Source organism: Bombus terrestris, chromosome 15, assembly GCF_910591885.1.
Source record: "Bombus terrestris chromosome 15, iyBomTerr1.2, whole genome shotgun sequence".
NCBI classification, from domain to species: Eukaryota; Metazoa; Arthropoda; class Insecta; order Hymenoptera; family Apidae; genus Bombus; species Bombus terrestris.
Genome location: NC_063283.1, coordinates 8,851,095 through 8,875,148, shown reverse-complemented (window position 1 = coordinate 8,875,148; position 24,054 = coordinate 8,851,095). Strand labels below are relative to the sequence as shown.

General features: G+C 39.9%; 1 protein-coding gene across 1 annotated transcript in view; it reads right to left on the bottom strand.

Moving 5' to 3' along the window:
• Positions 1-328: 328 nt before the first annotated feature.
• The window catches only part of LOC100646518, a 134,541-nt gene continuing 110,815 nt past the window's right edge, over positions 329-24,054 (bottom strand). The window contains exon 6 of the mRNA XM_003401296.4: positions 329-1,431. Coding sequence (XP_003401344.1) covers positions 1,280-1,431 — 152 coding nt within the window. The 3' untranslated portion in view covers positions 329-1,279. The remainder of the gene's footprint in view (positions 1,432-24,054) is intronic.

The window sequence follows — 24,054 nt, the reverse complement described above, 5'->3', positions numbered from 1 at the left end:
GTTTCCTTTCCTCTTTACAACGCTATACACGGTTACGCTAATATTCAGAACATAATAACAAATAACACGATATACAGAACACGATACTATTTCTGTATTATTACATTACTATAAGTATCGTGTTGGTTATTCCACGAGAATATAAACCATGTATTCGTAGCTTGAAAATACGTAATCAATGTTTTCCTAACGATAATGTTTCATTGTACTGTAGATTTTTACTGCATAAATGTATACACTTACCTCGATCTCTCGTTCCACAATCCTCAACTTCCAGCTACATTTCTACAGAAAGGAAAGGACGAGAAGAAACAAAATACACCGGTGATCGAATCGTACTTCGTATGGTAATTTATTACAATTTGTACAGATTACAAATCGGTACCTATGGTGTCGCGTTCCTCGTTAGACATCTTAAAAGGAGCGGATATTGAGCAGAACGCCGTTCGTCGCTGCGCTAACGTTATTCGTACTCATTTAATATTAATTTACCCCTGTATGTATATATCTATATATCCTCGACACTCTTGGTGAACACTGGGGTTGCTAAACGAATGACGCGTACAACCCGATCGAAACGATCTTTCACCATGAGAATTAAATAAATAAATAAATGAACAAATAAATATGGATCAACGACAAATACCGTAGAAAACCAACGAAGAAGCCGGAATAAAAACGATCGATTTGAAAAGTACGATCGTCTTTTTACGCGTGTCTCAGGGGCGTGTATCATATACAGGAGGTTACAACAAAACTTCTCCACGTCTTCTCAGATCCATGTTGTTTTTATCAAATTCAGCCACGTGCCACCGCGTATTCTTCTTCTTCTCCTTCCATCACTATTGCCTCATTTTTTTTTCTTTTTTACATTGTATAATTTGAGAAAAATCGATGAATAAATGGCCACGAGTCAACAAAATTGAAAATCGTCTGCGTCACGATCTCGATTTATTTAGAGATGAGCTTGAAATAGGACAGACGCGTGCTGACCAGGAAAAGAAACTATACCTGGGCGAGTATTTTCCTCGTCGATATTTTTGCTCGATATTCTTCTCTACGTCATCTCGACCTCCCGCTTAACACACAGGCCCACTCGTGAATAAAAATCAATTGTTATTCAAGCTATCTACTCCATACATAGTAACATACATAACTGGAAGCCCTAGACTACTAGGTTTTACATGGACGATGTTTTTTTATTTTCTTATTTTCCTCTTTCTTCTGTTTCTTAATCGGGTCAAACAGTGGCAGTGGTGTACTTGCGGGCGCGTACGAGCTACCTGCTGGTAGGAGTTGACGTCGACGAGGTGTAAGGCGTCATGGTTACCGTCGTCGAGGAGAACATCAGATACATGATCGCTGGCAGGGTGAAAATCATCATCATCGCTGTAGTCCAGGTCGTGCTCGGGCTCGCCGAGTTGCTGCTACCTGTAAATTCAAGAGAAAGGTAAGAGATTAAAGCGAAAAAGATTTTTTTTAGTAAATCACACGTTGTCCTTTTTTCCTCCATTTCCTATTTTATCGAAGAAGTAGGTTAACAGAGAGGAACGAAGTTTAATAATTCGAGAAACTATTTTTGCTCTTTTCATCTGGTCCTTTTAGATTTTATTCTTTCATTTTTTGAGATTATGATTCTGGATATAAAGAGGCGGATGAAAACTGGTAATTAGGGAAATTGGTAGGTGCTTTCGTGTAATGTATCTGTCTTTTCGTTTCTTTTTTCATATGGCTCTTTTATTTCAGCGTACCATTATTAAAAACGGCAAATGAAAATTGGTAATTAAAAAATTGAGGACGATCCTAGGTAGTTTCTTTTTTGTTTTCACTTTTTACTTGAGCATAGAGATATAGATATTAATGTGAATGAATATTAGTAATTCCAGAAGTAGATACGATATTCTTGTTACGAGAGAGTGTTAGAAATACTACTCCTTTCTTTTTTCTGTGTATCTTCTCGAATCAACGTGAAGATTTTCGAAAATTCTTCGTTAATTCTCGCGTTTTCCTCCACCGTCTTAGAAAATATTTAATTTTTGCTAACAAAAACTCTTTTTATCTCTAACTGTTAATTTCCCGAGTAAGCTCTTAAGGGGTTGAACTTTTCAGAGTAATTTCACCGTTTAAACTTAAGTTACCGTAGATAAGGGAAAATACGTATCTTTTATTTTTGCTTGTTCTTCTCATCTACAAAGTTTCATTTAAATCGCAGCCGGATCGTTCGCGGCATTCCCTTGTTATGAACCTTGAAGCGTTTCACGGTATTCAATAGGGATTGGCACATCGTAAACCCGCGTGAACGTCAGATTTCCGATAATCTGGCTACAGTTGGAGCGCAAGATTGCAAGCTAGATTTCCCGGGGGTAAGCATGTCTGAAATGTCTCGGCATTTAATACGTGTACTCTCTGTATGCGTCAGATTTGTACCTAGCGAATATAAGTTTAAGATACCATCACAGAGACATTCTATTTTTTATCTCGCTCTTCTTTAAACATGTGAAAACCCTTGATCGAATTACGAAGCTTAAAAGAACACTGGAACTCCCGTTCTGTTTCTTCTCCGTTATTCTGTATTTTTGTTTCTTCTAGAAATTAGTGAATCCACAATATTTGGTTACCGCATATCAAAAAGATACGAAATATCGGCGTATTGTTCGAACAGCTTTGCTCACTGGATACCGTTCAAATTACACGATAAATAAAACTACCGATGGGAAGCTCATTCGAAAAATGCAACATATTCGTATCATTTTCATACGTTCGATATATCGTCGAAATGCTCTCGTGTTGATTTAAAAATCGAAAATAAAGGTTTTATGTATATCAAATTTCTCATATGAGATGAGACCAAATACAGAGTGCACTGTAGCTCTTTTAATTAAAAAACTGCGTAATACGTCGATATTGAAAAACGTAAGTAAATTGATGGATATATTATTTCGTCAATAATTATTTTGTCGGTTGAGCAGAAAATAGTCGAGTGTCAAGGGAAGAATTAATTCGAAGATTCCTTGGACTGGCAGCGCGCGGCAATATCGAAAATCCATTTGCCACAGACTTCCGGGAGCGTGTGGTATTAATCAAACTCTGTCGCGGTTCCATCGGAGGTCAGCGTGTTACCGGCCACCCTCGTCCGAAACCAGAGGTTTTCCTCTCCAATTAGAAGCTCACCGAAACGATTTCACACGCGCGACCCTCTCCACTGTCCTCTTTCTTAATTACAGTCGAATAAAAAGGATCTAAAAAAAAAAAAAAAAAAAAAAAAGAAAAAAGATATCCCATCAGGGTGAAGAAGAGAGAAGACAAAGAAGTAAGTGGTCGAGGCACGTAGGTAGTCCAGCTCGTTATTTCCGGTGAAAATGTAGAGTCTGCCACTTCCGGCGCGGTTCCTTTGCCAAGTCCTCTCGGCCAGAAACCTGTTTCCGTAAACTTTGCTCCGTACTTTTAAGCCTTAATCCTAAATTATTTGCGAAAGGGCGCACCCACTTCTGTTCTCGGTATAAGGTCGTTTTCTTTCATTCTCTTTTTTTCCTCCTCTTTTATTTTATTCTTCATTGGCGAAACCGCGGTAAATTGAACAGTTGTTCCAGTTAAAACAATGGAGCAGGGCTAGGTAGGAAGGACCAATTAGGAGCCACGGGTCAATCGGAGGCGAAATAAAATGTCTTGCGCTGTTGGACTTGTTAAAACGTTCGAATGTTCCGTTTAAAGTGCTCAGCCAATAACCGCTTCTTTCGAAATCAGTAGAGGATCTTGGTGAATTTTTACTGTGTTATGGATTCAATCTTTTCGTCGGCTGAATAGTGTAATTTTTAAACGCCACTCTGTCTCTCCTCTCTCCTGTCCTCGTCTCTCTTTCCATTCTGCGATGGAATTATCGAAAGTTTCAAGAATACGAATTACAGCACGCTGGGCTGGTTACATTGTGCGCGGAAGGGTTCACAATATTTCTTCAATTTACGAGGAACCTTGGAAGTTTAAAGGAAAAAGGGAAACGTCTGGATTATTGAAACTCTGTTGCCATTGTTCGGTCGAAACATTCCTTGCTTTTCTACATTTTAATTTAGTACTTGTTCACTCGTCGCTGCATTTTTATGAAGTACTCGTTTCACCGTTAAATTTTGACAAAAGTGGCATTGTTCGCTCTTCCTTTTTCAGAACGTTTGCAATGCAAATAATAGTTGTTATTTATGCATACTATTTTTGTTTAAGTTTTGTTGAATTTTGTTCGTACTTCCCGTGCTTTGAAAACATTCCATGACACTATGCGATTCGAAATACATAATTCATATACGATTAGAATTTAATAACCTACAAATTCGTATAAATATTCATATTAATAAAAATATTTATTTAACCGTATTAAATATGTTATATCCTAAAGGACACCGGAGCGTTCCCTTTGGAATTTTGGGAAAATTCCTTGACACTTTAATCTAGATTCTACCATAGCCGTAATTAAGCAATTGTCATCATTCAATCCGATTGTATTTGTTCGAGATTTGTGATAATGAGCTTGGGCTCGAGGCGACAAACAGTCGCCGAACGTAGCCGCGATCAAGGGATGAACATTTTGTCTAGCAAAGCTATGGAGTAATGGTATAGCTCTCCTTAAAAAGAAATAGTTGTAGCGGCACTCGACAGTAAACATTCCAACGGTTTCTATCCCGTGGCTCGCCACACGCAGACCCTATTCTTCGGGTAAGACGATCACCAGATGCCGACGCATCTCCGCAGTACATGTTCAGCTAGCCTGAGGACCCGTTACAAATCTTAAGATTTAATTAACTAAAGTCCTTGAAACAGACAAACAGTCTTTGTCCTAACTACGGGAAGATAGGGGAAATCTATTTTTCTCACGAACGACGCTTTCCGCTAGCAACTTTCCCTCAAGGGCGGCTAGCATCCTTCTGTAACCACCAACATAGAAATTGACCAATTAACAGCAACGTCAATTTTCCTCACCTTCCGAACGAAGGCTTTCCTCGACGAATCCGAGAATCTCGTGTCCTTAGACACACCCCATATAGTTTTCCTCTGCAACACATCGTGACGGAAAGTCATTCTCTCGTGAGGTCGCATTAGCGAGTTACATAGCGTCTTTACGCTCGGTGAATATTCTACGTTTTAACAAAGAGTTAGTTTAGTAATACTTGCACCGTAGACGAACAGCTTGGACTTTGGAAGAAAACGCATTTTGTTATCCCGTTGACCACGGATTATTGTCATTAGCATCTCGAGTATCTAACTACCACGGTTGTCAAATTCTGTAATAATCATATTTGCACTAGTCAATATCTTCTCTATTGCATAACAACAATGTCTAATCCAAACTAAGATTTGTTTCACGTCCCTAACCCTAATCATGTGAACCCGACATATACAGGGTTGTTGGTAACTGGTGGTACAAGCGGAAAGGGAGTGATTCTACGCGAAAAAAGAAGTCGAAAATATAGAATAAAAATTTTTCGTTTGAGGCTTTGTTTTCGAGAAAATCGACTTTGAATTTTCGCTCGGTACGCGTGCACTTTATCACGTCTCGTTATAACGGATCTCACTGTAGATCGTTGTCTTAATTGACGTTATGTTGATAAACACTTCCAATGTGACCGAAGTATTTTCCTACCTATTAACTTACTATCCGACTTTTATCGTTATCCACTATTAGTACCTATTAGTCTACCATCATGTCTATATACAGCAATCGGGAATATGCGGACATGATACTTTCGTTAGGTGCGTGTGGTGGTAAAATATATTCTATATTTTCGACTTCCATTTTTAGAATCACCCCCTTTCCGCTTGTACCACCAGTTACCAACCACCCCGTATATTTATTCGTACACCATTTTTCATCGCAAATATTTTTCTACTGCCTATATTGATTTATTAATTTAAATATTTACATATTTACTATTTCTGTCGCGATGAAATGACGGTTTTTCGATATTTCAATATCCTAGATTCGTACAGACGTAGAGGAAACTGTCTCTGGTCTAGCACAAAAAGTGATCTGGCACGAAACCGTGTTGTTGTCGGACCGTTTTTACGTCGTAGTTTGTCTTGGGAAGATTTTGCAACGCCGGGTGTGAGGCAATGTGGGCGAAGGGAATCGCATTAGAGACGGTGCGGTCGCGACGATTAAATTTTCAAGGAACAAGAAGAAAAGTAACAGCCAGCAGTGGAGCAGCGTGCCAGTTCGCAAGCAAGCGAATTAGCCGCTCTTGTTTTGGATAACGTAGCAATAATGGAGGCAATCTCTGGAATTGCCGATTGAAATCTCTTTAAATAATACATTTTGCTTCTTTTTAGTCTTGAGATTTGCGTTCTAAATAATTTTGCGTGATGCAATTTTTTCTATTCTGTATGCTCCGTGTTAATATCGAAATTTGTATCTTTCTTTCTTTTTTTTAATTTTGTTGGTCACTTAATAATTTTAATTGGTCGTCTGTGACGTATACGGGTTTAGGTGATACATTCTCCTAGACATTTTGCTTATTTTATCCATCGATATGTACTGATTGAAGTTTCCGTATCTCTTGTATTAAAATATGTACAATAACGGATGTACGTAAATAAAAATATAAATTAATTGATCCGATCGATTTATGAAAAATTTTATTTCTATTTTTTTGCTGTATTTGATACAGAAGTTTGGCGGTAAAGACCTTCTCTATTTATATACTCGATATAATTCAAATGAAACTTTTATTTTGGAAAAGCTCCTTTTTCATTTTTACTAACTTCTCTTATTACAGAAAAATTGAATCGCTTTTTCAAATAGATATTCAATAACGTTTCTACTATGTACGTGGTTTTGATAGATGTATATTGTGGTGGGATTAAAATTGCAAATATGTTATCCAACAAAACAAAAAAGATTTCTTTATATTTACAGTTTGTACATAAACATGTTTGATTTGCTTGTTCGTATATATTCTCCACTTGTTTGTTTTTGTTCTGGATTTGTTTGTTTACATTTTCTGTTTGTGCTAGATATAGAATCCTAGTTATGATTCGCTGTGGAAACGTTCGACGATAAAAGATTTAAATAGAATTTCTCGAAATTCTTCTTGTTTACCCGCACGTGTATTATGTTGTTATATTCTCATGAATCTTTCGCGTTGCGGTCTTTTGCTTCCATCAGCGTTGCCATTGAATATTTAAAAATGATTTTAAAAGCAATAAAAATATTGCAACAAGTTAATTTGACATCGTGCATTTTCCACAACTTACTCCTCGCTCAACCATTACTTTGCCGTTTATTTATTCTGTGTCTCATAAATATTCTTGCCTTTCCATTAAGTATTGTTCAAGAAACCACTAGAAGAGACGATATAAACAAGAGTTTATCGTAGACATTACGTATACTTCGATCTCTGCTTAATGTCTGACTACATGTAAACCGAATCTACTGTCAGCCGGTCAAAGTCTCCTATTTAATTACTTCTTTGGTTACTTCCCTATCAATGATGGAAGGAATATACCGGGTATGTAAATATGAAACCGGAATTTTTGTATAGAAAATACTCGTTTATTGTATGAAAATGATTAAAAATATTTTATTCGAAGTATTGCCCATCGCTAGCTATACATTTTTCCCACCTGTCTGGCAATTGGTGGATGCCACGCCAAAAAAACTGTCGCTCTTTTGAGGCAAACCAGTCATCGAGCCATTTTCGTACATTTTCGTAAGAAATGAAGTGCTGGTCAGAAAGTACGTGTCCCATCGATGCAAATAAATAGTAATCGTACGGAGCCAAGTCTGGTGAATAAGCCGCCAGCGAAAGTATTTCCCAACTGAACGCTTCAATCGTTTCCTTGACCGGTTTTGCTGTATGTGATGGTGCATTATCATGAAGCAAAATTACTTTGTGTTGCTTTTTTTGATATTCTGGTCGTTTTTCACGCAAAGCTTGATTCAAATCGATCATTTGTTGTCGGTAGCGCTCAGTATTAACGGTTTCGCCAGGTTTTAACAGCTCATAATAGATCACGTTCCACGTTCCACCTTCTTCGTTCCTCACGTCAAAATTGCCACTTCTGAATTTTTTAAACCACTCAAAGCACTGTGATTTACCAAGAGCATGCTCACCGTAAGTTTCGACAAGCATTCGATGCGATTCTGCAGCAGTTTTCTTCAAATGGTAACAGAAAATCAATGCTGTTCGCAAATCATAGTTTCCAGGCACAAAATTCGACATGTTCAACGCTATTACAAACTATGCTGTTGTATGAAACTTGTATTGTTCTGAGTCGAAAATGTTTGTGAGATGTCAACAAAGACTTTTGGCATCGACGACGCAATTTAGTGATAACTACATTATCAGCTAAGGCCATCTATAGGCTAATACCGCTTTCATATCTACAGACCTGATATGTATATACTTTGTTTATTTTATCAGACACCAAAGTAGATCCTACGTATCTTTCATACCATTTTTACCTACAACTTTTGACAAATTCTTTAAAGACGTAGATCCTTAAAAAGTAGAAGAACAACTGTAGCGGCACATCAGTCAATGAAAGATTTGATTGAATATTATTGTGCCTTAGAATACCAACGTTGTTTTGGTCTGCTACGTTCAAAGGTAAACGAACTCAGGACAAAATATTATCGTCGTTATTTGTAATCGTCAACTGGAGTTACACTTGAACTTTTTATAATAACGCCTGTCGATACAAATAGACGAACATGCTATCTAAGACGGACATTTAGTCGAATACTTTAACGAATCGTATAGTTGAACAGTTAGAGGGTGGAATAGTAGCATTGAGTGAGCGACGATTACTCTGTACTTGTACGTAAAGTGATTTTATTATAATTGACTATTATCGTTTTATCACTCCTCTCTTTAATAAACCAACCGACACGTTCAATAAACCACCTCAGAATCGTTATTTCACACTAGCCATCCACTTCGTCAGAAAGAATCGCGCAGGATTCGTGTTTACTGGTCGAATTACGTGTGATGGTAGTCTATTGCTGGCCGCTGTAGGATGGCCGAAACCAATTCGAATTGCATAACTATTTAAAATACACGGCTCCGAATACTGTCTGTTAATAATTATTCCACCGGTCGGGAATCGTTTACATACAAACAAGCATTACTACCAACGTTATTACTGGCAAAATTACGACGCGATCGTGCGTGAATCGCGTAACATTATACACAGGTCGAAACCCGATCGAATCGTTACGAAGATGATTTCTATCTAGCACGCTCTGTCGCGTTCCATTACGATGGAAGGCTGCCACTTTCGTCGATCGATGCGCTGTAATTTCACAGCATATGGAGAATATTCTTCGTAGAGTGTAGTTTTAATATTTCTCTTTTCGGATAAATATTTTCCTTTTATTGCTCTTCTTCTTCTTTCCTTTCCTTTCCTTTCCTATTTCCGTTTTTTTCTACCGAAGTTTCGAACTTTGATTTGCACGAAATTTCACGGAAAACGTTCGTAGAAAAGTTCCGAAGAAGTTTCTGAAAACTATCGTGACTAATAGGTAAATTAATCTTTGTTAGTTTCTCATGGAAAATCAACGGATTCGCGATACCAAATACGCGAAATCGAAGAGTTTGATTAAGGAAGGTAGTACAACTCTTGTCCCATTGCCTCGACAAAATATTCACGGAGATTCGGATAGCGCGATCATTCGCTATCACGTCTCCAGCCTCTAATCCGAAAACACAGAAAAACCACACCTCTTGGAAGAATCCGCAGGAAATCAGAACGCCATCTCCATCCAATTTGATTCTCGCGATCGAATCCCCCGAAAAACAAATCCCGCTGACTGTGCTCGAACATCCTCCGTAGCAATCACTCGCTCGCTTCGGCATATTATCTGCGCGCCCGAGGATCAAAAACCGAGAGTGAAACGTAGCTCCGCGCGATGCAATCGTACGTCGACGAATAACAGCAGAAAAACGCCATGAAAAAGGGCGAATTAAAAAACAGAGGGGAAAAACGAAGAGGTAAAAAAAAAAAAAAAAAAAAAAAACGAAAGAGAAATCGTCAGTGCGCCTAGCTAAATCCAATTAATCGAATATCGATCGTCCAGGGATTCGTTCGCGTTTCCCTTCTCTGTTTCGTTTTTCTCCAGGCATACCGACCGGTGCCTGTGCTCATTCATTACGGAAACAGTGACCCGCCTACCTGGACAAACCGGTACGATGCCAGCTTTATGAAACACCAGGATATTTCGCTCACAGGCGGCCTTTATCGCCGGTTCGTGTTTAAGGGAAGAGGACTAATAAAGTTTCCACGTGGAATCGCCGCGGCCAAGGAAAGCGAAGCGCAGGAAAGCTTGGTGGGTAAAAAGTACAGAGGAGAATGGGCAGTCTAGTACTAAAGGATAAAGGAGATTTAAGGATAATATAACAGCAACCATAAAGATTTTCTGGAATTGAAATTGTAAACGATATTGGAAATCGAGTACACGCGAATCACATTGTTTGCGATAATAGAGCTTTGTATTATCTGGTAGAGAATTCTTCAGAAATAACTAATTTCCGTCTCATGAAACGGAGAAAATTTTAGGAGAGTCTCCTTTCGCACTTGAAATAGTTTTCTATTGTAAAATGCTTTTAAGCTTAGAATCGCGTGACACGTTCAATTGTAAAATCTTGAATAAACAAACTTCGTTTCAGGAAATTGTTCGTTGTTCGTCTATTTCATTTTGATTTATTTCAATATATTTCGCGATCACGAAATTTCAAGACGCAAGGACGAAATTTCAGGTGTACAGCGATCAAACTTAATGGGCGATTATGTTCCTCGCCTTCCTTTTTCCATATCCTTCTGTTCCTTTACAAGCTTCGATACTGCTTTTCTTTGTCGAAGGCTGCTTTATCTGTCCAATGGGCTGTGTGATTAAAAAACAGTGCAACCAGTGGATAGGAAATTATCGTGGCCGAGTTCGATAATCCTCTGAAGTTGATAAAGCAGATAATTGCTTCGTACGAAAAAATACGTTCGGGTCTGCCGATGGAAACCTCTTATTCTTGTAATTTCTTGTAATACTTTAGAATCTTTATAGGAATCGGTTGGAAACCGAACCGATCAATACTCGACGATCGTGTTTCGCGAAGAAGAATTACTTTAACGTCCAACTAATCCAGCAGAATTTCGTACTAAATAATTCTTTCGAATCACGTTGAGAAATGGTAAATCAGGTTAGCTCTGATACAATTGCTATGCTAGGAATATAAAAAATCTTGCAAGAGAAAAAGGAAAATTGAAGGCGAAATCAAATTGGAAACGTTTAAGAAGTTGAGATTCGAGGAGAGTGATATTAAAAGATCTTCAATTAACTCGAAGATACCGAGAGGAAAAAGGACGAAAAAAATATTACAACTTCTTGATTAGCTTTCTATTAGGTAAAGGAGAAAGATATTCGTGAGCCTTTAATTAACTTTGGACTATCCCAATAGGAAAAAACGTTTCGTTCAAAGTAATACTGACGAACGTCGCGTTTGGAAAGCTGCGACCAAGCAACATAATCTCAAGGCTGTTTAATTAGTTCTTAATTGCCCGAAGAAAATCTTTCGATCAAACTTTCATCATGAACGTAAATCATCGCTGTATGTCCGGAAACTGTATATTGGGTGAAATGTTTGAAACGAAATCTTTTCTTACACGCTCGCTTGTCTATTATTCTAGCAATGTCTTCGCTAGCAATTTGGTATACGTTAACTCGCGAGTAATCGACGTCTGATAGACCCCATTTAGCGATAGAAAATCGTTCTCTATTTTTTTAACGAACCAGTCACCGTATTGGCAGCTATTTGGACGCTCGCCGGTTGACACGGTCGATGCGAGTTATTACGTCGGGCAACGAGCTACTTCGTACAATCTCGCTAGATCTCGAAGTTTATTTTTTACCACCCTGTCTGCTCTGGACGTCGTGATCCGTATTATCGGCCTTGTATCGTTTTTTCTTCCTCTTTGATTGGGTCATTTCCTCTCATTACAACAAAACAATGTATCTTCCTATAACGATACGGAGACTCGTGTTATTAATTTTTTTTTTTTTTTTTTACAATAATCGTGTTAGCAAATATATTTTCTCTATCTTTTTCTACTCTAGAAATATTCATAGTTATATATATTTCTAGTAGTCGTCGACAGACACCAACACGACATACTGCATATCGAATTCCTTTAGCAACTCCACTTTATCGCGTTATAGTTAATTTAAAAGTTTTTATAGGTCGTAGACATTGTTTGGGTAGTTTAATGAATTTCATAATTTCGTTCGCTTAGTTCGTTTAAGAAAAGTCGTTATACGCGGGTAGGCGAGTCGGTTTCTCCTTTTTCTTCGTTTTCGCTTCTTTGAGTTGCGCACGAGGATGGAAGTAAAGCGTTTGTGTTATGGAAGAGGCTATTTAAGAATGGTGGATGATTTTAAGGTGTGTCAGGGATCTTAATATTCCAGTTTCTATTTTCTCGAACGAATATCTCTTTTTTCTCTGTTAGCGAGCCAGATTGGATCATCCTAATTTCTAAGAACGAATGTTCTGTTAGTGTCGTTACCTTCTAATAACCTGTTTCGTTTTTCATACACGTCTGTTTAAATATTCGGTGGCTAACGATGCCGAGGCCATTTAATTTCTACGTTCAAGAAAATGCTTCGCACGTAATATTTTAATAAAACCAGCGCGAACCAAGGAAAAGGAAAACCCGTAGGGGCAGAGATGGAAAACATTTTCATTAAACATTTTTTGCTCGTACTACAAGTGAACTCTCGCGTCTCTCTTAAAGAGTTTCAATTTATCCTCGAAAAATTAATTTCGCGGCCAAATTCATTTTTATTTCCATATTATTTCTTTGCTTTCTTAATCTTTGATTTATATTGCACTCTCCTTTTCAGAAACGTCTGGTACAATTTTTTATTTTCCTATCTTATATCTTGCTTTCGTTCTTACTTTTATTTCACACTCTATACTAAGGATAGAATATTGCTATAAAGGAAGAAGCAATAAAGTTTATGACAGTTTTGAAGACGTTTTACGTGAGAGCCGATGACTGTAAACTTGTATCGAACAAAATTTAAATGTAGAAAACTTCCCTTTCATATCACGGCATATTATTCTACGTTACTTCTTGTATTTTGTTAGTTCTCGATTATAATACTTGACAATCTCGATTATAAATCAGTAGCATCACCGATAGACTTTATTTCATTGAAAATTCACTTGGAATCGTCCAATCGCTTTGCGATCAATCAGGCAGAATCCATTTCCATCCCCTGATTTCTCCTAGTTTATTCAATCAACTTCGACCATCTGGCGCTGCTAACTTTTCAGCGCGCAAAAGAACCGGCTCGTTCTCCTTTGCAGGCGGTCGTAAAATCGACTTCTAGTCTCGTTAACACTTGCCCACGATCATTCGATGACGTGCGGTTGGATCGTGAGGCGAATACGCTGGAATTGACCGAGCTCGTAAACCACGGAGTCGTAAAGAAGCGCGTCGATCTTTCGTTCAGACGCTCGTTCGAGCGGCGGAACACGATTAGAATCGAATCGATGGCAGTCCATGGGTGGAACGATTCGTGATTCATTTCTGAAAGAGGATGATACTACACCTTCTCTAGCGACAATTTGCCTCGTTCGTACATATTTTCTTGATTTTCGTGGGTTTTCAAGAAAGTTGTCTTGCTTTGGGACCTTCGAACGAGTTGGAATTCCGTGCGTTAAGAATTCCTTTTTCTTCGTGGATTAATGTCATTGTATAAATTTTGGAATTTTAGCGTACGATTTCAAAATGGCATATTTTCTAATTACTTTAAATTATTATTGAGATATATGTGATTTTGTGTGCCACACTGGATTAGCTGCGTAGTAGTGATACACGTATATGAATATGAGTGTGTGTGGGAGTACGTGGGTGAATAGCGTCTCGTAAAACAGAAGAATGCAACTGTTCCGTACGTACGGTGGTAAAAAAGATGGCGAGACAAAAAGAGTGCTGAGACACGTGCAATGTGTATCTACGAATATCTTGCAAATCGCATATTAAATAAATCTGAGACTATTTTAATATCATTTCTATGTGTAATGTGAGTGTTCCCATACATTTATTTCGGCGACTAAGATCCACAATTCTCAACAATTATCTTCTCGTGATTTTTCTGTAAATTATAGGTTACAGATTGATAGGAATTGCACAGTAGAATTTTTAGGATTTGTGGCGCCAGAAAATGAGGCAGAAAATTTAAATACTTGCAAACCTTGTTACTCGAGCATTCGTCGATACCAAAAAATTATTATACGTGAAAGAAGAAAGAGAATTCTCGAAGATAAATACAATAGAAGCACACGTTACATCTGGCGATATTCGGAAAGAAACGTCGTTACTTTATAACGATGGAAGATAATCTATCTTTCATTAACCTACTTACTCATTACTTTACACTTTTTAATCTACTTATTCATTCATCATCTCTTCTTCCGATCTGATAGAACTTGTGGAGGAAATGAAAAAATGACGTTAGCAAACGCTTGTTACTTAAACCGCGTCTTCTTTTAACAAGATAAAATCTTTTATTCTACACGGTAATTCCCATTCTAAAAAATATACTTCTGCCCATCATAGAAACTTTCTTTCCAAGAGAATCTTCCAGGCAATAGCAAAACAAAAATTTCCTCTTTAAACAGCATTTTAGTCTTTACGAACGTTTCTCTACGAAAAGATCTTCAACGGCGACAAAACTATACGGTGCACGCATAGATAAATCACCGTAATGCAATTTTCGCACATACCCACCGTACCATTTCACTCTTCTTCAAAGAACTTCGTCCCTCGAACTGCCAAGAAGTCGCGTGATAACGCGGAATAAACGATTCTGCAGTGTCGACGGCCTCGAATGTTAAATATTTTCTTGGAATTAATCCGGTCTGTCGGATGCGAAGCGGGCAAAAAACGGCGTCGCGTCGCAAAAGGCGATGAAAAATGACGGTAACGAGAGGAACACCGTACTATTGAACGAAGAGAGAAAGAGACGGAAAAGGGTAGAGTCGTTTGAGCGACGTGATATTTCGCTTTCCGTCGTGGATTATAAAGCAGCGTGGAAAATGGAATAAAGAGCGGTAAGTGGCTGGCGAGCGAATATAAATATCCATCTGGTGGAATAATAATTATTGGGATCGAGAAGATCCTAGCGACTGAACGCTGCTATCACGCGACCAGGTGTCTTCTAATTACGCTCCATAATATTTCACATTATCCAGGGAATTATATCCTTCGTTGGCTTAATGTTCGTAAATCAACGACCAGAGAAACCGAGGCGTCGTCTACGACTCCGGTCAATTGCTTATCGTTCGTCGGTCATCCCGTTGACGACTATATTTCTATTCGAATTCGATCGTCGACGGGTATACATCATTTACGTGACGCGTTCGGTGGACAGTCGCAGCAGGGAATCAAGCGGCCGCAACAATGGTGTACGCGCCACAGGGTTGCTGCGTTTCGCTCGCGGCGTACACTACGTCAAATCAAAATAACGCGCATACACGCGGGTACAGGTTGGCAGCGGCCCAATTATTTGTTAGCCCGGAAACGTCGGATCTCGTCGCGTTGAAACCTCTATCTATGCAGCCTCTCTCGTCTCTCAGACACAACGACGGACGTGGAGAGAAAGGCGAGCCACCGCCGAAAATCACAATAACGAAAAATAAAAGTAAAGGCAAGAACGGACGCGAAACACGGATGAACAAGAGAGGGATATGCGGAGCGGTGGTATCTCGAAGCTTGTCAAAACGTATTCGTCCGCGGATGCAACGCATTATATAACGTGGTAGCCGATAGATCGCGATGGTCGTTCGAATGGCGCCAGAGGACACGCCGGGGTTCCGGTGATTGCAACCACTGGCTCGAAAACCGGCTGAAACGGGGAGAAACGTGACAGGGATTCGCTGGATGGGGACAACAGGGGTGACTGGTGTCCATCAACGTTCCGTCGTTTCTCCATACCCACCCCCATTCGCTCCATTCACCGTTCTGTTGTTCCGCGTTCTCTGTTCATAACAATTTCGATAGCCAGCCGGGTGTAATTGCTTTTTCGATGCGAAACAAGTTTTCCAAAAACGTCTATATTATCCCGGGATAGCGATTGCCTCGCCATGTTCCTAACTATTTCGCCACTCGATCTCTGTCTTCGTTTTTGTTTCTCGTTTTGTTTCGTTTCCCTGTGCTTTTAATATATTTTTTCTGTCGTTGTCCTTTTTCCAAGGGGTGTTTTCTCGTTTCGAGATTGAAACGAGTACGTCGCAGCTTTGACAGTGTTCCCGGGTACCGCTATCGTGATTATCGATCGGCTGTTTGAGATTCGGTTGCGCGAGTGGTGAAGCGTTTAAGCGTGCGAAACGGATCGTTGGGTTACCTTACGTCGGATGATGACGAATTTGTCGAATAGAAAGGCTTCGGTTCGCGATAGATCAAGGATGACAGGGACGATATTGCGATCGTTGTCGGATCATTTAACGAGGGAGGAAAACCATTGCAAACGTATTCTTAACCGAGGAGAAAAGAAACATCGGTTTTCTTCGAGCACGAAAACTACTTTGCCTCGATATCTTCGTGTTTCTTTCTTTTGGCAAAATATCTTCAGGAGCACAGGGAATTTAGCCATCGGTGGTCTTAAACGGCGATATCTTTGGTCTGGAGAACGTTTCGCTTCGTTTCTAACATATGTAGCACATATGTCGAAGCAGAAATTCCCAGTCGATTTCACAAGATCCGCTTTGACGTGGCATTCTGAGCGAAATAATCCGCGCGCGAAACGCTGTCTCCGCGGTTGCTTTGATGGAACTGACCGGCACGCGGTCACCGGCCTGTCCAGTTTGTCAATCAAAACGAAACAATTTCGGATGGCTTGGTAAATTGGCCGAGACCGTCGATTTGATTGCACGACGCCAGATGGGCTTACCCGTGAGGGAGGAATACAGAAATGGATTTCGAAAACGACCACGAACAGGCTTTCGTCTAGGTTTTCGTTGAAAAGTCGAGGATTAATTTCCTCGGTGAGGAAAGTGACGCCGTGGCTCGATTTACGACCGTTTCCGCCTGCAGCTAGACTGCAACTCCAACTGCTTCCTTCGCTTCGATTTCACAGCTTCAGGAGCGTCGGACCGCGGTTGAACGTGGGGTGTTTGGTTCTTCCAGGCGCGGTGATTAATTGGGACGCTTCAACGCTGGAATTCTTCGAAATGGATCTTTTGCGATTGTTTGTGTAAATTAGAATAAATACAGCGATGACAATGGTGTCATTATTAGTGTTAGTTAGATAGGACTGACGTCGATAGCTGGTTAAAGTAATTAGTTTGAAAATGATAATTAAGCGAACAAAGCTGTATCGCGAAAGATTGACGTTTGAATTCCCAAGAAAAACTGTGTTATCCGTTTTCGATACAGGAACGCGGGAACTTAGTTATCGTCGTTTCTATACAGATCGTCAGACACCGATAGTTTACAACGATCTTGTTAGATACTGAGCACTGTAACAAGCGTATCATGTCCATGTCAATGTTCTTGAATACCATGAACTTGGTGAAATCGATACTCGGTTACGAGATAACGATATTGTACCTCAAACGTCTTACACCTGGTTCGTTTAATCGATAAAGTCGTCAAACTCTCTCTTTAATTTACTCATTTTGCACGAGTAGCGTTTTTCAAACAAACTTGTCGTTATCAAAGCACTCACGCTCGTAAACTTTCCACGAACGGATCAAAAAAGGAAACCCAAAAGAATCGCAGAGTCCGTTCGACCCTCTTATTAACGCGCAAGCTGCAGATAAGACACGATGACGAGAATAAATTTCCATATTTGCATTTTACCGCCGGATCTGAAATCCCTTACCCTCGAACGTTGCTTGAACGTAATTCCAAGACCGAAAGAAAAACAGTCTCACTGGACGGAGCTTACGTTACCGAGTTACTAATCGAACCAGATAGTTCGTCCAACCCCCTTTTCCACTCCTCCGTCTTCTTGTCTTTTTTATCTCCTCTCCATTTCCTTCACTTTTTTTTTCTCTTAGCTCTCCTACTCCATCCACCACTCACCCTTCCTTAGGTTTTCCCTCCACGACTTCGAAGCGCGCAGCCAGCACTCTCCTTACTATTCCGGGATACCCTCGAAAGTGCAGTGGAGAACTCGCCTCGCATTGATAATGCCTCGGCCATATTCCTGGCGAGAGAGCAAGGAGGATGCTCTAGGGAGAATTTCCAGCCGCGGATAGGAACGAGGAGAAAAGAAGCGGCCGAGAGGGTAAAGGGATTGTCGAGGGTATCGGCCGCGAACCTTATCGAACAGAAGAAACGGCCGTGGGACGGTCGCGTTACGGGGATGAATATTAACCGGGACCTGTCACCAACGATCCTCCTGCTTTTCGCTCAAACTCTCGACTTTCGACTTTCATCCTCGCTAGACGCCTCCGCCGCTAGTGTTTAGGGGTGGAATCTTGAAATCTGGCGAGCTGCAGTCAGTCAACTTGGATTACTTTGTTTTGCTGGAATTTTCCGAGTCGTGGATTTTCGAGAGTCAAAATGTTGGAGAGCTTGCAGGTTAGATACTATCGAAAGTTTCGAATCGCTATGTGTGGCACAAGATTGAAGAATTTAAAAGGAGGTCAGGTTGAAATTCCGTATTACCTTGGAAGACATTGTCGGGAAAAATCTGACGAATTAAAGGAAACTACCACGGATCTTCGTAATTTCCTTGTTTTTGACGAATATAATTTAAAAGTAGCGTTAACTTTCACGAAATGGTAAGGGAAATTGGGATTCGACGTTTTGAATGAAATTACTACACCGAAATCCACCAGGCAGCGTAAGTTCGTCCGGAGACCTCTTTTCCAAGATGAAGAAGACAGCGAAGTTCAATCGCAACCTCGAAGTAGCGGAATATCCCTTGAAATATCACGAACCCGTACGAGCGCCGGATACACTTGGATAAAGTCGAGCCATAGGATCGAGGATTGCTTTTTCCGAAAGGCATCGTCACTCCGAAGAATACCAGACCGCGTTTGCGCATCTCGCGATGCCATTAGCGAATTACTTTTTCCCGTGTAAAGCATCGTCCTTTGGTGGCATAGATCCCTTTCGCTCTTCGACTTCCCTTCGCTGTAATATGCACCAGATCCATGTGAATAGTCATTCATAGATGTCGATCGAATGTCAAGAATCGAATGATAACGACGATTCAATGGCACGATCTATCACCTGCCAGATCTTCCTCGAAAAGGACGTGATCGAGAAAAAGGAGAATGAGTCGTAAGTATAACGACTTTTCGCGATAGATTTGCCGAAACATTTTTATCGATAGACAATTCGCAATTTTCTTTCTATCGTTATATATTTTTAGTCATCTTTAAGTAACCATCCATTCTCATGAAGCAAGTGCAAAAATTGATAAAAAGAAACGATCTGTGTTAAAAATAAGAACCGCCCTCGCTACAAACCACACAAAATCCAAACAGCAGCAATTGAATACTCTGTCGCGAGTACGCTGAAGCAAACAAGATTTCGAAAGCTGCAAACACGCCGTAAAAGTCGCCCTAAAAACCATCGACGAAAATCTTCTTATTCTGACAACGAGCTTCTATACTTTTCCCAACTACTAAAAACGGCGGAAAGCAACGAAAGGTAAAATCTGTGTACAGACAGAAGCGAGGTAAACGTTTCGAACACGAGAGAGTTTAGCGGATTCGGTTCGTTTGGTTGGAGACTCATCTCGGGACAGCATAAAGAGGAGGTTCGATTTCCGGCACTTTCGCTGCGGCGTAATGGTATTGGCAATCTTCTAAGCAGCCACGCCATCAGCGAATACTCGGAACGTCGCGACGCCGACCAACTTCCGTCGCATCCTACTGACGGACTACGCGTGTCGGCCATCGAATTCTCTCTTTAAATCGCGAGGAACCGCGTAAATCAGCTGTGACATCCGAAAGATGAGTCAGCGTGCTCGTAAACGAGCCACTCTCGCTGCAACCCTCGAACGATAGCGAGCTATGGTTACGACTGGTACGCGAATGAAGACATTTGGATCACTCGTATGACGTTCTAAGGGTGTTTTCGATTGATCGGTGTTATCGATTTGAGTTGATTTGGATTAATCTCCACCGAAGAAGGTTGTTTTTTTTGGTGGTGGTTAAGAATTGTTAATGAAAAAGTAATTGGTGCTTGTTAGAAATTGACTGGTCGCGAACTAATAAAAACATTTGGATTACTTTTATGGGATTCCTAAGAAGGTTTCGATATGGATTCGATTGGATCGAACCAAGTTCTAGCATTTAACGTTTGGTTTATGGAGAGCTGTTTCTTAACCCTTTGAGTGCTGAATCAAGCGCGTCAAGCGCTGACGATCGCTGTGGATAGAATACTTTTTCGTTAGACTGAACTCTGTTGATTGACTATTCAAAGCGCAAATCGTAATAAGTTATAGTAATTCTTTTGCACGAGATTAAATGATTCAAGAGCGTTATTTTTTAGTTATTTTTAATTATTTATTATAAACATTGAAATTTACAGTTAACTAGAATTTGGGTAATAAACTAGAAAACAATAAACTAGAAAACTAAATTTAGTAAATATAACACGAGTTAATAATTCAGTTGTGTGTGCAAAATTTCAAAACAATTATCGATACATAATCCGATATCGTATTTTCTGCATTCCCTTATTTTTCACACAAACAACACATTTTCTTCTTGATAATTAGATGCGACTGTCCGCGAAACAGGTAGACAACTGTTATAACGAGGCATTATTGGCATTTGTTTATTGCCGTTACCAAGGAATGTATTTATATTTTTCTCACACAAACGTAATAATATTACTTCTGCATAGGTGTTCGGAAAAATTGAAAAACGCATACATGCGTCCTTATTCCATGCCAGGCACTTACAGAAAACGCATATATATGTCCTTAGTCCACACCGATAGTTTTCGCCAGACGCCTATATGCGCCCACAGCACTCTAAGGGTTAAGAATGAATCAAAGGCAAATAAAGACATTTAGACGACTTGTATGGTATTTTGGACGGTTCGGTGTTGTCGATTTGGCATCGAGTTTTCAATAATTGAAGATGGGCTACGAGAAGGTGGTTAAATTGGATTAGAAATGGATTAGTTTCTAATTAAATACGGTACACGTGAAATGTTGTACGAGATGACGATTCAAACTTGAGCGAATACTTTTCGAGAACCAATTACATCATAGAATCCCGCATTTTTTACCAAAGCGACGCAGCAACGATTTAATTTCTGTACCATTTCTAGAAAGAGGTATAGAAAAAGGTATATTACGGCAGAAGGGCTGAACGAGTGTTCGTTCTCCTTGTTGCAAACGTTTCAACCCCTTGAGCGTTCAGAATGAGCGTTAATCAAAGAAAGGAAGCCGAACGTTCGCTAGGACTCGTTAACAGCGCGTAGGATTGCCACCGATGGAACGATCTGGATTAATTATACGGCCTTATTGGTGCGAGATAGCTCTTTGTAAAATCGTAAAAGGCTACAAGAAAGAAGCGAAGGCAGTAAAGAAGAAGAAGGCGGAGAAATTGTTCAAAGTTGAGAAAAATGCGATGGTATCCTACGTTTAAGGAGATTGGATGGTTTCGATGAAGATCTTTTAGAGAAATATGATCCATTGAGCGCCACGTCAGACCGGACGTCACAGATTTCCGCGATATTTCAGCGCGGATTTCTCTCAAGGCTAACGTCAGACGAGCGTGAGGATGAACGTCCGTGACTGCATGAATCGCTATTACGTACCAGAATACTGTGATGCATGCATTTGCGTTTACGTGATGGAGAACTAATGACCATTTCTGATACCATTTTACTTGGTAATGCAAATATTTATTTATTCCGATTATTAGGAAAATTATCGCCATAGAAAAAGGGAAAGATGATTTGATTTCTGGAAATGTCGCTACCGGTAAAAATAAAATTGTCCCACAATATCTTCGCATTTTGCTCGTTGTACGAGGAAATTTTGACAATCGTATCGAAATCGACGTGTATTGATCGAACAGTGATTAGGTATTACAAATGGTTTCATGGAAGATTTGGAAACGATAATGGAAGAAATAGGAAGCTACGTTATTGATTAAATATTTATGGATGGTTCTGAAGAATTGAGAGAAAAAAAAGAAGAGAATAGTGGGCAGAGCACAATGAAGGAATACTTCCGCAATTTAAACGCCTGTAACGCAGACACCGAACTATTTCCTTCGTGAAATTGGCGGCTCACTTGCCTCTTGCCTTCAACGAAGCCTCGAGCGCCATTAATCAATGGGGAATTCAGCAATTAACGCTCTGGTTTTATTAACGTGCCACTCTAACCCGCACCCATGCCATCCAGCCGATATATCCGCACGTTATACAAGGTGTCTCAGATTTTTCCCCATTACGATCTATTATGAGCATCTATAGGTTTGGGAGGATTGCCGATCCTAATTATAAATTGAACAATTGCTAAGAAACTAAAATATGACTATAACTTTAGGAAATATTCTTCGCTAGTGCACCATTCAATGAATAGTTTCAAAAAAGTCAATATCTCTGAAAATAATAAAATATGGCCAGTGTGAAACACGCTTGATTTGCTATTTCGATATTTATGAATTTTTCATCAGACGTTAATCAATTCTTTCCAAAACATCCAGTGCACGCACGTACAGATGACTACGTATACTTTGATGCATGTGTAATTACGCATCCTGTGCGGTGCATTCGTTCATGGCCGTGCACATTTCATATACGAAATTTTATCGAGTAAATCCCCCGGTAGCTTCGGCTGGATAAAGCCTTGCATTTTCACGCTTTTTGTCGGTTCACCTTTTTCCAACCCTTTCCTCTTTACTGCAGATTGTTCTTTTTCCTTTTAGTTCGCTTGACCTCGATCACCGTGGTCGCTGGACCGCAGATTCCTTTTTTCAATTTTAATCCCCAGCCAATAGGCAGTCGATGGCAAAAGGACGAGCAACGCAGTTCTTCTGACGAGATTTCGCGATCCCCTTGTCGACACCCAGCCGTGAAATTGTCTTCATTAGGCGACTCGTGTGAAACTCCACGAGTGTCGGGCTTAATTTTTCGCGCGAAACAAAATGTATTTCGCCGTGAGAAAAATTAGGGAACGATCGGGGAAAAAATAAGTAAAAGATAAGAGACATTTCGCACGCGTCGAATAAAACCTTAACCGAGAAGCAAACAAAAGTAAAAGTACCTTTAATTAATAAATTCTCCCGTTTCGAAAGGCAATTTTGACATTAAATATCTAATCCCACTTCGTTTCAAACATACGTACACATATCCTCTCGCCAAATCTAATTCCTCGACCTCTCTCTAATTTCCTCGAAATTCACTGTCCCCCGGTTTACCCCGACATCAATTACCTGGAATCCATAGACACGTACACACACCGTGTAGGATGAAACTGGAAATCGAAACCGCGCTGTTACAAACAGCATCTACGAGAGTAGAAGCGAAGTCGATGGCCGCGGGTAGGATAATTGCTCGGTGAAAGGAAAAGCCGCGACAGACAGTGAGATCGTGGCGAACGATTCGACCATGGATCCCATTTCCCGTAACAAGCTAACAGCTTTGCTTTTCCAGCTGGAACAATCGGACTCCCCCCCTTGGCAGAGGACTGATACCACCGTAACAGCCGTATAACTGTCGCGAAGCGACATGGTTTACATGAAAGATCGCGCATGACTAGACGTGATCTGCACGATCGTAAATGCTATCTCACCGTTGTTGTTGGTTCTGTGACGTTACAATTGGACGCAGAATTGTTCTGTGTGCTTCAGGATCATTTTTTCGTTAATTAGCACGCAATGGTTGGGTGAATAGTAAATCTTACGTGTTTTAGGGTGCTCGTCGTTTCTTTAGATTCGACGTTTTATTTATAGAATCACAATATTAATATCGCGTGTTCTTAACATTTAACCACAAACAGAATGTTTATTTTATTGCTAAGCCAAGATAATTTATTTTATTGTAAGCTAAAGTTTGTCGAACTCCTTTGCATATTAAGAAAAATTATAACGA